Consider the following 16,548-nt stretch of genomic DNA (forward strand, 5'->3'; position numbering starts at 1 on the left):
TTATTACTCAGATAGGTACATTATCTATATCAGGGATCGTTACCTTGTTATCTGCCCGACTTTTTGTTGTTCATCAGCTATCCTTATTGTTAGTGTATTTTATGAGTGGCCCAAGCCAGTTCCTCTTCTTCCAATGTGGCCCAGGAAGGTCAAAAGGTTGGTAACTCCACTTTCGTGGGGGAAGAAAAATAGCAAATAAAGAAAAAACACTATAGCGTATACAATTGCGACACAAATCATATTGTGATTGAATGTTATTAAAAATGACCTTTCCTTTTCAATCTGCAGCTGTTGTAATTTTCTGGAAATGCAATGCAATATGGCTACCTGGAGCTGTTCTATACAAAGAATGTGTACTGACCACACCCCAGGAACATAATTTCCTGCTTGTGTGATTGGCTCACTAATTTTCCCAGAAGTCTGCACTAAGATACAAGTCAGATTTCTGGCATCCCCTGCAACAAAAATGTCATTTTTGGCGAGATACTCCCAATAGAAACATGTCTAAAGGGATGCAGACCCAGCTGCTTTCCTCATTAGAGCTCTGCAGCTTCCACAGCTGATATATAATTATGAAACCACTCCCATCTGACCCTCTCAGCACAGAGGCACAGAGGAACAAACAATGATTTCTTCAGAATAACAAAAGGTAGGAATCTGTAACAAAGATTGTTAAAAACCCTGCAATGTACAGAGATCACCCAGAGGGGAGTGTTTTTTTCTCAACAAAAGGGGAACGATTGTAAACAATCAAACAACCCATTCAGTTAAGATATAGAAATAAAAGGCAAAACTTGTTTGCATAGATGAAAAAACAGTATAAATACTTTTTTTCCTTTTTTTTTATAAGTGATCACATTCCCTCTGTTCTCAGCTGCATAAGACTTGGGGGGGGGGGGGGCAGCAGAACACTGAGCTTCCCAGTGAATGACTGTGCAGCGGGGGGGGGGCATGTCAGGACAAGTCTGATCATTGGACGAGAGCATATTGAGTTCAGGAAAGAGGAAAAAGAGAACAGGATACTTTGTACATGGTACCGCAGACACATATCAGGATATGAAGTGTTGGGATAGCAAACGCTTTAAGTCTATCGAAAAGTGAAAATAATAGTACAGGCAACCACAGTAAAACTCATTACTGACATGTAATGAGCAATTGAAATCGATCTGTATATCAAAATCTTCCTCTGTACCCTATTTCTGTGGTAAATTGCACTGGTCACGTGATCTCCCTTCCCCAGCTCATTCCGTCGTTCACAGCAGCTGGGCATGTCATTAGTCCCCAGCTGCTGGGCGTGTTCCTAATTGAATAACTAATTTCTGTAAGTGACGTCGTACCCAGCCTAACGTCACTTCCGGGTTCAGGGCACACAGGGAAAAACAATTGAAAAAAAAATGACGCTGTATCCTGCTGTATGGCGGCATCATTTCCATGGCAACAGGGATGCATTAGACTCTGTCTCCGATCCAGCGTGCATAGTGAGTTATAGGCATCGGATATTTCATCTGGGACAGTGTTTTTTTTATTTTTTTATCTGTGCTATTTCTGCTCTCATCAAGGGGCATAGTGACTATGTATCTGTCTGTGCTATTTTAGTTTATATTATCTCTGCTCTCAGATATTGTTCTCTGTCTGACTAAGAAGAAGAGGGATGAGGGCACCGCTGGGTAGGACAGGGGCAGTTGGAATGCATAGTAGGCATGCCTGTGCAAAAGAGACCGACAACATTTTCAGGAAGTGAGAGGCAGCATACAGAATTCAGATAAAGGGAGATAAGGTTGTTGGTGAACAACAGGAAGAAGCTGATTGTCTAGCTTAGATAAGACTTTCTAAGCTAGGCAATCAGCTATCAAGAAAATTAATAATGTCAAAGATATTTTTTACATACAATTAATAGCAAAAATGTAATTTTTGACTGAAATTCCACTTGCATTTTTACTTATGGGATGTTGTACAATTTGTGGTCTTTAGATCTCCATCCTACTTAGATGAGGACTATGATTCTTTAGCAGTGTGTGATCCTATGCAGAGGATGAACTGTGAGGTTGACAGCCTTCCTGAGAGCTGTATAGACAGTGGTCTATCCACATTAAGAGACTCCAATGAGTATGATTCTGAAGTCGAATACAGAACAACAAGGAACTTCTACAAGTCAAGGTTTCAACCTGAGAGTTATGGCGGGGATGCTTCAGATACAGATGTGAGTATCACGATCTTGTTTCCAGCTTGTCCTGCCATACATTGGCAATGTATGCTTGCGCTTGTTGTTTCACAAAAATTGAACATTAGTAACTAGTGGTATTTAAATGTATTGGAGGGAAAAGGTTAGGGGATGCACATACATAAAACTTTGGTGAGGGCGCTTAAAAAAATTAAAAATCCATTTTCAATTTTTTTTACCCTTTTGCATCTTAATAGTTGAATTGGACTTCATTTAAAAATATTGAATCAGGAGCTTTTGAGTTACAAATGGCCCTACATCTCCCCATACAGTTTTTCTGTAATTGCATGGACAGCATCTTTAGACACCAACTGCCATCAGACACCTTTCTTACGGGCCCTAGGTTCCTGACTAGGTTATCTTTTGAGAGAAAGTTAACCCTTAACAATTAATCTAATACTAACAGGTAATCTCCCCCTCCCCCTAACCTTAACATTAAAGCACACCTTTCAAGTGGTTGTAAACCCTCACATATACCCAGTGAAGTGACAGGCCTCTGTCTGATAAACAGAGATGAAACACATCCTCCTACATAAGTTGTACATGTCTATCTGCAGCTCTCTTTTCTCTACATCTGTTGAAAGTGCAGAATTTACACAGGATCTCTTAGCTCTAAAAAGCAGGGGGCTGGGAGCTGAAATTACACTCTACAGAGCTCAGTGAGGGGAGCTCTGATCTCTGGTTGAAGGGAAGGGACACCCCCCCCCCCCTTCACACAGCACACAGAAAAAGAGATGAGGCTGTCAATCACAGGCTGTGTCCTGGAGCTCCTTCCCCTTTACCTTTTTTCTCTTTCTGTCAGGAAAACTTGCCAGACGTGACTCATGTAGATAGCAGAGGAACAAAACAGCAGACAGAAAATGACACTTGATGCTCTGGATATTGAGGGATATGCTTTGTTCATAATGCATGTCTGAGGTTTACAACTACTTTAAATATAATTCCATAAACCCCCAACCTTAAACCTAACACCTTTAACCTAGTTAACAACACCCCCCTCTCCAAAAAAATAAATAAAAAATGAAAGCATCACTTGAATTATCAGCCAGTAATTATCTTATTGAGGCAATGCCTTAGTGCAAATGCTTATCTGTAGCAGTCTATGGATTCTTTGTAGCAGCCCTTAAATAATGAAACTTTAATGTATATGTTCTAACAGGGGCGTAACTACAGGGGTTGCAGGGGTTGCAATTGCAACTGGGCCCCATGCTCCAGGCAGCCTGTGCGGCTCCCCTGTACACCTGGATAGGAGGGGCGTTGGGGGCAGCATGTAGAGAAATCACTGTCCTCCTTTTTCCTTCTATAGCTGCAGGAGGAAAATGGAGGAGATTAGTTCCTCTGTATGCTGCCCCCGCCACTCCTCCTATCCAGTTCACTAGTGTTCTGCTGTCTTTGGGCCCCTGTGTGATCCCCTTGTCCCCCCCCCCCCGCTGTGCTCCCTTCCCTCTTCTGCCGGCTGTTGCAGGGGATGTGTCACAATAGAGAGCCAGGAAGGGGTTCGGTAAATATGTAATTTACCAGCTCCTTCCTTTTCTGAATGGACAGAGTCATAGTCAGTGACATTGTAAAAAAAATTAAATAAAATGATAAAAAAATAATACAATTAAAATAGCAAAAAATAAAAACGACTGACACCAGGATCGCAAAGGCATTCCACCACCGTGAGGAGTCCCCAAGATGGCAGGAAGGGGGCCCACCGCAGAACTTGTGAAAGGGTCCCGCTGCGGGACCGTAATAAAGGGCCCCGCAAAGAGAGTAAAGTGCCCCAGGATCAGTGGGAAGAGCCCCAGGCTTTAAGGGAAGGGCCCTGGCCAGGGTTCCGGGGGGCTCTTCATGGTTTCTTGCACCGGGGCCCTGAAGGTTCTAGTTACGCCTCTGTGTTCTAAATATGAATGGCCTAGGATACCATAGATTTGACACGTGGCCCTAACAGCATGACAATCTGATTTATCTTTTTGCACTTTTTTTAATAATATTTTCCTTAAAGGTTATCAGTAAAATGGGCACTGGGGAGAAAAACACCAACCAGTTTTCTGGGTTAATGTGAATACTCTGAATGTCTTTAAGGTCTTTGATTATATTTGATGGTAATTAAAAGAAATGTTAGAGTAAGTTGTAATAACATTTTCCATTTTCTGAATTAGTTTTTAAGAGGTTACCCAGTTTTCAGTCAGCATCCAAGCAAAAACAAACCTAGTTAAGTCAGCAGTAACCAAATACATCACTGTTTACATAAAGGTTGCAGTTGTGTAAAATCATTTTTATATGTTGCTTTTTCCTTGGTTGTAGGTCCCAGAAATTCGGGATGAGGAGTCATATGCCCCAGAATCTGGTGGGTCATTTCTTGACTGGAAACCCTCACGACCTGTCAGCAGGAGCAGTTCAGGAGCATCATCGAGAAAGTGCATCTCAGCACTGCCTTCACATGCAACACGAGTAGGCAGAATTTATTTTTAAGTTTGAATTTACAGCTTGCCAATATATCAAATAGTGTTAAGTCATACAGATCTTACTCTCAGGTCTGAGATATTTATGTCTGACAATATTGCCATATTAAGTCTTGTTAGAAAGAAACTGAACTCACAAGCCATGGTTTCTCCAACCCAACAAGCCAGCAGTTTGTCTCCAATCCTGTACAGATTAGTCTCTATAGAAAACTCCACATATATTCCAAAAAAGTGTAAAATGGTCTAGCAAACCACAAGTTCTGTTGTTTTTTTTTGCTTTGCCAAATTTTCGTTCAATTTAATTCTGCTCTATCTTTGATAAGGGTTCGAAAGGTTTTAGAGACCTATAGTATATCAAGATTTCAGCTTTTGGTTCTAGTATTTCATATGTGATGTTTCTTGCTAAACTCATTTATAGTATTTTTTTCAATTAAAACTATACTTGGATGCCCTTTAATATTACCCATATCTCTACAATGGGCAAAGAGACTTCTGCCTATGCTTGAACCCATTGGGCCAGCTGTAATATATTATTGGTTGCTAAACCAACAAACATACAAAGCGGAGGTGTGTTCTTTCATTCCACCTATAGAAAATGAACAAATGTGGGCCTGTTGCACCCCCACCTCACCTAATTCTGTCTGTGTTATACTGTTTTTATGGCATTTGGTTATATAAAAAATAATTCTGACACATAATAAAAAGGTATTTTTTTTAGGTAGATGCAGACGATCGAATGAGCAAGTTTCCAAGCACAGAGAAAGCATACAAGATAGTCCTTGCTGGAGACGCTGCTGTTGGAAAGTCTAGTTTTCTCATGAGACTTTGTAAAAATGAATTTCGAGGCAACACAAGTGCTACTTTGGGTATGTCAAAACCATGATGTATTTCCATTGTTATATGAAAACTAAAAAACATTCTGAGATGACTATTTTAGGGGAAAGAAGGTTATGGGGGCACTATGCATTACTGCAGTTATAACCTAACCACTTCCAGGCTCCATGCACACTAGCATTTTTTATAAGCTCAAAAAATGCTGATATTACCATTTTAGTAGGTTTTTGGAAGCTTTTAGGAGCATTTAGGAGGATTAATGTTTTTTTTTGCGTTTTTTTACAGTACATAAAGACAAAAAAAAGGCTTGAAAAAAGATGTAAGAATTGCTTTAGTAGCATTTACAAGCATTTGTGAGCAGTTAGAAGCATTTTGCGTTTCTTCTACTGGAAAAACATTCCAAAAAACTCTACAAAAAAAAAAAAATTCTGCTCCTAGACACTGATGCTTAAAAAACGTAAATAGCCTAATATACACTATACATGGACACATAGGATAACTCTATTTCGCTTCTAGGAGCAATACAAAATGGTAAAAACAGCTTCTAGGAGCTTAAAAATAAAAACGCTAGTGTGCATGGAGCCTCAAGCTGGATTGTTGTTAAGCTGGTGGTTGGACTGTGAATGAAACCTAACTGCTTTTCATTTATCCCTTTCATTTGCAGTTCAGCCTCCACATGGTTTATCCATCAGAGCTTTTAAATATTCTCATGTTTTACCTTTATTTACCTTTTTTTTTCACTGCAGGTTTTACAGCAGCCTGCCAGGCTCATCTACTTTTTTAATTGATTATTATACAATTTTTCAAGTTAATTATTTTAGAATTGTTATAATTTAAGGGAACATACTATAAGTTGTAATATTGTTGTATAAATAGCGATTAACCATTATTTTTGTGTTGTTACAAGGAGTGGATTTTCAAATGAAGACTCTCGTAGTAGATGGAGAGCCAACATTACTGCAGCTTTGGGATACAGCAGGTCAGGAAAGGTATGAAATCTGGCCTTTTGTCCTTTGTGATCATACTTAAATCATTATAATAGATGTACACAGTGCCAAAACAGTATGACCTAAAGTCAGAAACTGACATATCCATCCAATTTGTACTGTATACCTGACCATAATCATCATAAATGTTTGCAAAGATCATGTCATAATACTGTATCATGAAATGATTTCACCCATAGCGGTCATCTAATGTGCATACCCAAAAGTTACGAAATATGTGGTAGTTCAGTGATATATAGGGGAAGTCCAACAGCAGTTTTTGAAAATAACATTTTCTTTCACTGACTAAAAAGAAATAATGAAGAAATGAAGTATACAATTAAGTGATGTGTTTATATTTTGTGTTCTAGATTTAGGAGCATTGCAAAGTCTTATTTTAGAAGGGCCGACGGAGTTCTCCTTCTGTACGATGTGACTTGTGAGAAGAGCTTTTTGAATGTGAGGGAATGGATAGATATGATTGAGGTAATCTAAAGAAGTCTACATTTGTAATATGAGATGTGAAAAAAAGTGATATTTTTGGTTTCTTACACTTTGGGAAATTTTGTCATATACTGTATATGTAGAGTCTTCTCTGTACTGTATTTTCACAGTGCTAGTCTGTTAGCATTCGCGCATATGTCAGTTTATTTACCCAAAAAGGCGCTGGATTCTTTTGTTATTGAATATTTTATTTCATTGCTTTTAGATCATAGTTTCTCCTCACAGCCTTTGCGATGTTGCACACTGGTACATCTCTGCTTTTTAGTAATGTTAGCAGTCATTGCACATCCACATCCGGTTTCAAGTCATGCCCCTTTCTATATCCTTGGTGTACTATTGCTTTATTGTTCATTGAATGTTGGAATTCTTAGTCGTGTTTTATATGCTGCTACCTCCAGGAGTTATGGACAGAGGCAAACAGGATAACAATCCCCCATGTAACCCCACCCCTAACTGTCATTTTTTTGCTAGTGTTCTAGGAGGTTGAACACCTGTTTCCTCAGCTCTGATAAGAAAATGCCTAACTATATTTTTGCTCGCTTCTATTTTTTACTTCAATCAAAAAACTCAATGTGGATGTTTCAGTGATTCATGTTAACAGAGAAACCACTAAAATGGTAGGAGATATACTAACCTTGGGGACTTCACTAATAAGTAATTAAATTTGCTCCTTAGATCCCAGTTTGAGTCAACTAGTTTGGCTCTCCATCCTTTGTTGGTGATGTTTTTCCTCTGTTTAGCCACATCAAAATGAATAAAACTCCTTATAGAGAATCCTTCTATCGCTGGGTAGATTCCCACGTTATGGAATAATTGAACCAGACATCTAAAGCCTTCTTCTTTGATGGGTTATTTACAAACCTCTGCCATAAGAACAATGTCTTAATAAAATGGGTAGGGTACTCTGGCTTTGAAGGACATGATGTGGATAGGTTCCTGACATTGTCAATTTTCAACCCCTTGGACAGTAACAGTATGATTGTACCACAATGCAGGAGATCTGCTCTAGGGTCAGAGGAAATTTTCTGAACCTAACTTTCACTTAGATATTTAAAAAGGCAGTGGGACCAATGTGAAGTGCTACATCCTATATACATTGAGAAAGAAAGAAAGAAAGAAAGAAAGAAAGAAAGAAAGAAAGAAAGAAAGAAAGAAAGAAAGAAAGAAAGAAAGAAAGAAAGAAAGAAAGAAAGAAAGAAAGAAAGAAAGAAAGAAAGAAAGAAAGAAAGAGAATGGGAGCTAAACACTATAAGTACCAACTAACTATTTGAATCATCAATGTTTGAATAAATGTTAAAAAGACATACATGATAAGAGGTTGTTGACAGGTAAAGATGCAGACCGGTTGCAGCAAATTCCAGATTTCTTTTGGTTGTGCTAAAAGTATGATGCTGAACGAAAATATATTTTGGTTTCCAAACAATATTTAAAATGTTTCAGAGGGGTCCAGCAAGGTATACCTATAGACCTCAATAACCATATATCGATTTAGATAAAGCAAACATCCTAACTCAGATACATTGTTATCATAAGTTGTCAAAGATCAGAGCCAAATGGCGCTGTCAGACATATAAATTAGGGAATATAAATATATCAATGGGTACACTGATGACGTGAAATAAATAAGTAAAAGTGTCAGATCTTATAGTGTTACACTATAAGAGGTCAGGATTAAGTGGATTATTAACCAGCCTTCGGAGGGACCCTTGAAAGTCACCCCAAACGCTGTTTACCCCTGTGGGGGTACCATCATCTGGTGAGTGCGGGAGCAATAGGAGGGTAGCACTTATTTCTTTACTGAGCACCCCCACCATTTTTGGAACCTCTGGAATCCACCTTCTCCTGATAATCTCTTCTCCCTCTACATCTTGGGACTTATTTATATTTGATTATTTGTGGCACCAGAATCTTTATGGTTACTTTTATGGTTATTTCTATGGACACTTTATACAATTTGCTGGGACACTGTTTATGATTTGATCGTTTCACATATTGCTTATACTTTTTGGCTTACCAGCACACTGATGCACTTGATTATTAGCACCTTAATTGTTTAATATTTATCTATTTATTCTAGCTACTGAATTTATGCAATATACCACTTTATGTATTGATTTTATTAATGTGTTTCAGAATTGGATCAGATTTATATTTTTTATTGTCACATACCGAATCCATTTTATCACTTATATTTGCACTAATATTTATTATTTATTCACGATAGACCTTTATCAACTTTTTAAACATATAATAATTTAGTTTTACATATACATTTTACACTTTATAATGATCCATTATATCACGTTCTAATTTATGATCTGACACTTTTACTTATTTATTTCACGTCATCAGTGTACCCATTGATATATTTATATTCCCTAATTTATATGTCTGACAGCGCCATTTACCTCCAATTTTCCCACATTTACTAAAATATAGCTTGCTATATGTTTGAGGTAGGCTGCAGTCATTTTCTTAAATTCCTCCATCAGCGCGGAAACCTTTCCCCATTTAAAGATCAGAGCCAGTATGCCCATACATCCCTAAGGATCCATACATCAAATCAGCCACAAGACTAACAAAACCATATATGTGACCAACCCTCCTTGCCCATATTGTAGCACAATGTATTAATATTTGCATAGCAGCGTATCCTGTGTGTAACTCATGTTTAGTTTTAAAGGATACCAGTACCACCATATATGCATCCACGTTCTCTTTTAAACACACATCCCAACTTCCACAGACTGCCACAACATCACACTGCTTTTTCCTCATACATACACATACAATATCTGCACATGCATCCATGCACATGCATGTGCATTTATATCTATCTTTTCCTATATATACTTAGCCACTAAATCCCCACACTCTGCCATCCACCTCCACATTCATGCATACATATCATGTAAGTCTGTGTCCATATGTACTACTACATACCACCTATCAGACAAACCTCATATGCCAGAGGGGCAGCCCATATATTACTCACAATCCTCACATACAGTATCATCCTATTTGTCCCCCTGAATATTCCACAACTGCAGCACCATAGGAGAAGAATAGCCTCTACCTAGTGAACTGGCAGTATCAGTGAGTGCATCCTCCCAAAGTCTCCTACTAAAATGCAGCCCTGCGTGCTCCTATAAGTAGTCCTAGACAGGGTTTATCCACTCTGGCACAATCAGAGTTGTATAAAGTACTCAAAACCCATACTTGAGTAAAAGTACAAGTGCTCGATCAAAAATTGACTTGAGTAGAAGTGGAAGTGCTCGATAAAAAAGTGACTTGAGTAGAAGTACTAAAGTATTCAACATTTTTTGTACTTAAGTATTGCAAGTAGTTTTTTTTTAAATTTTGCTACTCAAGTACTGAAAGTAAAAGTACCAGTAGTTTTGAAAAAAAAATTGCTACTCACGTACTGAAAGTAAAAGTACAAGTACTGTGTTATGTAGTTATTAAAGAAAGAAGTCAAAAGTTTGAACATCATATTGTTTTTTATTATTTCAAATGCAGCTTTTATTTATACATACAGTAGCTTTTATTTTCGTATGCGCTGATAATACACATGTTTTGAGGTTCATGAAACCTGCCATCTACTGTTCTGGCAGTGGTAATTTTTATAATTGTAATAAGTAACTAAGCAGCACAAAAAAAAATTATTGGAGTAGAAGTATTGAAATCATTGAAAAAATGTAGTGAAGTAAAAGTAGAAGTAGGAGAAAAAAATTCTACTCTAGGAAAGTACAGATACCGCCTTTCGGGACTTAAGTACAGTAGTGAAGTAGTTCTACTTAGTTACTATACATATCTGGGCACAATTACCATTGTGTGGCGATATTTTGGCCCAGATCCTGCACAGCGCATGCACAGGATTACCAGTGCATGCGTGTCATGGAGAAAAAGTCCAGAGAGGCCAGGCCCACCGATCACTGGGAGAGGTGGGGAACGCAACCAGACAAAGAAGACTAGCAGCTCCCACACCTGCCCCCTCTATAACAGGTCCGTGTGCTTGCCCAAAATAACAGACAGGAAGTGTGTAAATAACAGGGCTCAAGACTGACAAAGTGCCACCTAGCAGAAAAGGAGAGAGAGAAGAAACACGAATGCAACAATTTAAATGTACATACAAACTGACACTAAAAAAACAAAGTTCCAAAGATCTTACTGCAATGTTTACAATTTGTACAATGTATTTTTGATGCTATTGAACAGGGTGTACTGATGTTGATATACATTATGCATAAACTTTATCAGCATTATGTCTCAAATTATATTGGGCTTATACAGCAAACTATTTACCTTAATCCTTTTTGATTTGGAACAAAAGAACCGAAATCTAAAGAAACGGTTTGTGGCTTAACATTTTATTCAAACCTGGCTTTGCTGTAGCCTCTAATCTTTGTATCCATACAGTATCTCACAAAAGTGAGTACACCCCTCACATTTTTGTAAATATTTTATTAGATCTTTTTATGTGACAACACCGAAGAAATGACACTTAGCTACAATGTAAATTAGTGAGTGTACAGCTTGTATAACAGTGTAAATTTGCTGTCCCCCTTTGTGTAAATTTGCCGTCCCCCTTAAAATAACTCAGCACACAGCCATTTATGTTTAAACCGCTGGCAGCAAAAGTGAGTACACCCCTAACTGACAATGTCCAAATTGGGCCCAACGTTTCAATATTTTGTGTGACCGCCATTATTTTCCAGCACTGCCTTAACCCTCTTGGGCATGGAGTTCACCATAGCTTCACAGGTTGCCACTGGAGTCCTCGTCCACTCCTCCATGATAATATCACTTAGCTGGTGAAGGTTGGCGATCTTGCGCTCCTCCACCTTCCATTTGAGGATGCCCCACAGAAACTCAATAGGGTTTAGGTCTGGAGACATGCTTGACCAGTCCATCACCTGGGTGATGGAGGGTGTTGGAGGTGTGTTTGGGGTCGTTATCATGTTGGAATACTGCCCTGAGGCCCAGTCTCTGAAGGGAGGGGATCATGCTCTGGTTCATTATGTCGCATTATATGTTGGCCATAATGGTTCCCTCATGCAGCCCCAGACCATGACACTCCCACCACCATGCTTGACTGTAGGCAAGACACACTTGTCTTTGTACTCCTCACCTGGTTGCCACCACACACGCTTGACACCATCTAAACCAAATAACTTTATCTTGGTCTCATCAGACCACAGGACATGGTTCCAGTAATCCATGTCCTTAGTCTGCTTGTCTTCAGCAAACTGTTTGTGGGCTTTCTTGTGCATCATCTTTAGAAGAGGCTTCCTTCTGGGAAGACAGCCATGCAGACCAATTTGATGCAGTGTGCAGCATATGGTCTGAGCACTGACAGGCTGACCCCCCACCCCTTCAACCTCTGCAGCAATGCTGGCAGCACTCATATGTCTATTTCCCAAAGACAACCTCTGGATATGATGCTGAGCACATTCACTCAACTTCTTTGGTTGACCATGGCGAAGCCTTTTCTGACTGGAACCTGTCCTGTTAAACCACTGTATGATAATATGAATTTTAATAATTTTATCTATTGAACATCATACAATACAATACAATATTTAATATAAACATTCAGATTTCAGAAAGTTCGCCATAAAGGTGTGATTCATTTACGGTATTTGCTCCAATGATGAACTTGTTAATTATGCTTATTTTGCAGGATGCAACAAATGACAGCATACCTATGATAATGGTAGGGAATAAAGCTGATCTCCGACAGGCGCTGTTAGAACAAGGACATAAATGTGTACCAACCAGTTATGGAGAAAAATTATCCATGGTAAGCACCTTATTTAAACATATAGTAGAAAAACTGATTTTAAGAAGTATGATATGATAATACCTGCCCTAAGTATATGAAAACAGTACAAGCAGATTTTGAGGTAGCAGCAGGTTGCCCCTTGTTCCTTATCTTATGGCATTTCTCTTTATTTTAATCTGCAAGGTTAACATTTGCAGAGGAAAACTTTATGGGCTCTGATCGGTCTGAATGGTACTGGACTATGGCTTCCAAATCTATTTATATATGTGTGATCATTGCCCACAAAAACAGCTATAATCCTAATGTATTCCATTAGTGATGCAATAAATGATGACAGCATCTCCAGATGTTCAGTGAAATGTAGCACATTTTTTTCATTTATCAGTCCATATTAAGCATTGATTTCTAAGTTTGTTTCCCTTGCAGCCATGGGGCCAGGGTAGCCAATTCAGATCATCCTGTCATAAATGGCTACTAAATTTCAGCCATGTGGGGAAAATTTTGATTAAGGCCCCATTCACACTAGTGCGACTTGTCCCACGATTTTGGACCGCAAAATCGCATGTCAAGTCGTTTTCCATTATTTTCAATGTGCCCCATTCATATCAGTGCGTTTTGAAGTCGCACCGACTTCAAAGTAGTTCCTGCACTACTTTGCCACGATTTGATTGCGTTTTGAGCCATAGCCATTGACATTGCTTTCAAAATCGCTGCAAAGTCGCGTCAAAATCACGCCGCAAAATCGCGGCAAAATTGCTTTGCATTAGTGTGAAAGGGGCCTTACTTTACACCAGGTTTTCAGTTATATACAGTATTCTCTTATCCTCAGTATGAATAAAAGATTAGGCAGAGTGGGACACATAATAAAAATCTGGCCTTGGAAAATGTGTAAAGTGGAACAATAAAAGAAAATGATAATAATTAAATTCAGTAGAGTATATATACCAACATCAAGCATTAAAGGGCTGCCCCGGATCTGCTGTGGTTGTTGCTTTTTTAAACTCCATTCTCTTTGGTGTCCAAAATTAACAGCTTTATTCAGAAACACTTTAACCACTTAAGCCCCGGAAGATTTTACCCCCTTCCTGACCAGGGCCTATTTTGCGATTCGGCACTGCGTGATTTTAACGGACAATTGCACGGTCGTGCGACGCTGTACCTAAACTAATTTGACGTCATTTTTTTCCCCACAAACAGAGCTTTCTTTTGGTGGTATTTGATCACCTGTGTGATTTTTTGATCATGCGCTATAAACAAAAAAAGAGCATCAATTTTGCAAAAATAACAATATTTTTCACAATTTTTTATATGAAATTCCCCCCAAAAAATGTAAAAATCAAAATTTTTTAACATTTTTAGCCAATTTGTTTTCTGCTACATATACTGTGGGCGGTCGGCAAGTGGTTAAGAATTTACAAAGTATGTCTTCCACAAACAAGGACAATCTAAACCACCAACCCAGGTGCCACGAAGAGTCCTCAGGGGTGTCACTAGAGTCACCAGAACTAGTGTTCCCATTGGGAGATTTCCTCTCTATTACTTTTCTGATGTCAACCCTAAATTTGGGATTTTCTTTTACTTTAACTTTCAATGATAATGGTACACAGGACAATTATAGAGAATAAATCTCCCTAACGGAGGCACCGTCAGCAGTAAAAGCAGACAGGTGTTCTAATCCCTAAAAGCAAAAAATAGTTTTGCCTTTAGTTACACTTTAACACTTATCATGTGCCAGCATACAGGTGTGAAGCAGAGTTTTAGTTCTGTGTTCATGTAATGCAGTTATCTTCTCTCGCTATGAAATAACTAAGGCCCCTTTCACACTTACAGAGTCCGCCATCAGATTCTGCTCTGCTCAGGAGGGGATCTCCACTGATCCCCACTGAGCAGGTGGATGACAGGTTCGTGTCTGCTTCACTGATGCAGAGTAGACACAAACACAGCACACTGTTCTCTATGGGTCTGTTGGATGGAAACGGACCGTCTGTCTGTCTCCATCCAACTGTCATCCAATCTAATCTGCCGGACAGATGGGATGGGATCCCCATCTGTCTGTTTTTAGTGGACACATGTCTGCTGACATCTGCCGATCCATAGAGAGCAATGGGTGGTCCAATCAGGTCTGCCTGAAAAATTGACAGGCGGTCCCTATCGGTCCGTCAGTGTGAAAGGGGTCTAAATCTACTAATCACTGTGTTGACTCTAACAAAGGCTTAAGCCGATTTTTTTCTTATTTTTTTCTTATTTTTTTCATACAGACCTATGGTGCTTTATTCTGTGAAACTAGTGCCAAAGAGGGCTCAAACATCGTAGAGGCTGTTCTTCATCTTGCACGGTAGGTCTCCTTATGTAAGTTCATAAAAAATGCTTATAGCAGTTCCACTAGTAGGCAATTCAAAATTTATATCTAAAGAGAGACAGATTAGGCATACAAAATGGTAAATTTGCCACAAGGGCCACAAGTGTGTTCATTTACTCTATGCTGACACCATCCCACAAGGCCTTCAGCATCAGACTGGTGTTTTTTTATTTAAAAAGTAGTCCACACCTTGTGGAGCTACAGTCTAGTACTAAAAGGCATTGGAGTCCTATGCGTTTCCTGTGCCTCAAGAGAAGATGTATTAACATTGAATGGGGTTTTTTGTGAAATTTGCCTGTGCCAAAGTTTTTTAAACCTTGCTCTAGTGAAATGTTAATGGTTTTACCAGATCCCTATTAAAAAGTCATTGTTGTGTAAAAAAATGAGTTGTTTTAGATTATTTAGAAGATAGGCAACTTACCTATTCTAAACATGGTCAAGTAACCAAAATATTCTGGGCCCACTGAGGAGGTGGAAAGTGTTTTAAAGGAGGATGATGCTTTACAGGGGAAAAACAATTTTCCTTATGAATGATCCAAGCAATGATTCCTGCTGCTCTCAGTGAGTAATATGAGGAGAGGAGGACAGACGGGCACAGCGCTGGATCAACATAGGATAGGTAAGTGTTTAGAGGGAGAGGGGGAGGGGCAAGTGTTGGGACAAAGAATATCTTGACTTTAAAACCACTTTACCTGTTATTAAAAAGAAAAAAAGAAAAAAGTGAGAGTATACTAAGACTAGAAGTCATTTAAATGTTTTCTTTCTTGTCCATTGGGGGACACAAGAATTCATATGATGCTGTCTGGTTATACTACCTACATAACTATAATATATAGCCCCTCCTCTACATAAATACCCTAATTTTTTGTCAATGTCTTAGGAGGATGGACGTCTTTTCTTCAGCTCCTAACCCCACAGACCATCTGGGATGGGACCGTAGTCTCCTGGTTGTTTTGGCCCTTGTTGATGCAGTGCACACTGTAGTGCATTTGGAGGGTTAGCCTGTTGTCTCCAGCTTTTAGCCTCTCAGAGCCCCTACAGCCGCAAAGATCTTTCCACTGCATCTGATATCTGAGGTATTATTCTATGTGGACTAGAAGCACCCTGCAGGGTCCTGGGTCCAAAGTGGGAGTTTGTTTAAACTGCTCCCTTTTTAGAGGGAATTTGTTAAACAGTGAGCTCTACCCACACTAAACCAGCCAGTGGCCAAACAGGAAAACCACTAAACCCGTATAGTCTGTGCTTGCCTTTAAGGATTTTGCTAACCAGCAGTTTGAATCCCTTCTTAAATCCCATTTTTTTCTGACAGGCTGTGCCCTCTGTCCTTTGTTGGCCGTGACCCTAATCTGTCAGGCCATGGCAGAATGGATTGGATGCCTAAAAAAGCATCTCTCCTCTTCCAGGGTAGACCT

The 16,548-nt window shown here is 39.1% G+C and overlaps 1 protein-coding gene across 1 annotated transcript in view; it reads left to right on the forward strand.

Annotated features, from left to right (window-relative positions):
- RASEF (RAS and EF-hand domain containing) overlaps positions 1-16,548 on the forward strand; it is a gene marked incomplete at its 3' end in the record, with an annotated part of 170,337 nt that overhangs the window by 148,751 nt on the left and 5,038 nt on the right. Inside the window, exons 10-16 of the mRNA XM_082245596.1 lie at positions 1,972-2,200; positions 4,511-4,657; positions 5,387-5,534; positions 6,410-6,491; positions 6,860-6,974; positions 12,676-12,795; positions 15,036-15,112. Of these exons, the coding sequence (XP_082101722.1) occupies positions 1,972-2,200; positions 4,511-4,657; positions 5,387-5,534; positions 6,410-6,491; positions 6,860-6,974; positions 12,676-12,795; positions 15,036-15,112 (918 nt within the window). The remainder of the gene's footprint in view (positions 1-1,971; positions 2,201-4,510; positions 4,658-5,386; positions 5,535-6,409; positions 6,492-6,859; positions 6,975-12,675; positions 12,796-15,035; positions 15,113-16,548) is intronic.

The sequence above is a fragment of the Pelophylax lessonae genome, assembly GCF_965119305.1.
Source record: "Pelophylax lessonae genome assembly, chromosome: 1".
NCBI classification, from domain to species: Eukaryota; Metazoa; Chordata; class Amphibia; order Anura; family Ranidae; genus Pelophylax; species Pelophylax lessonae.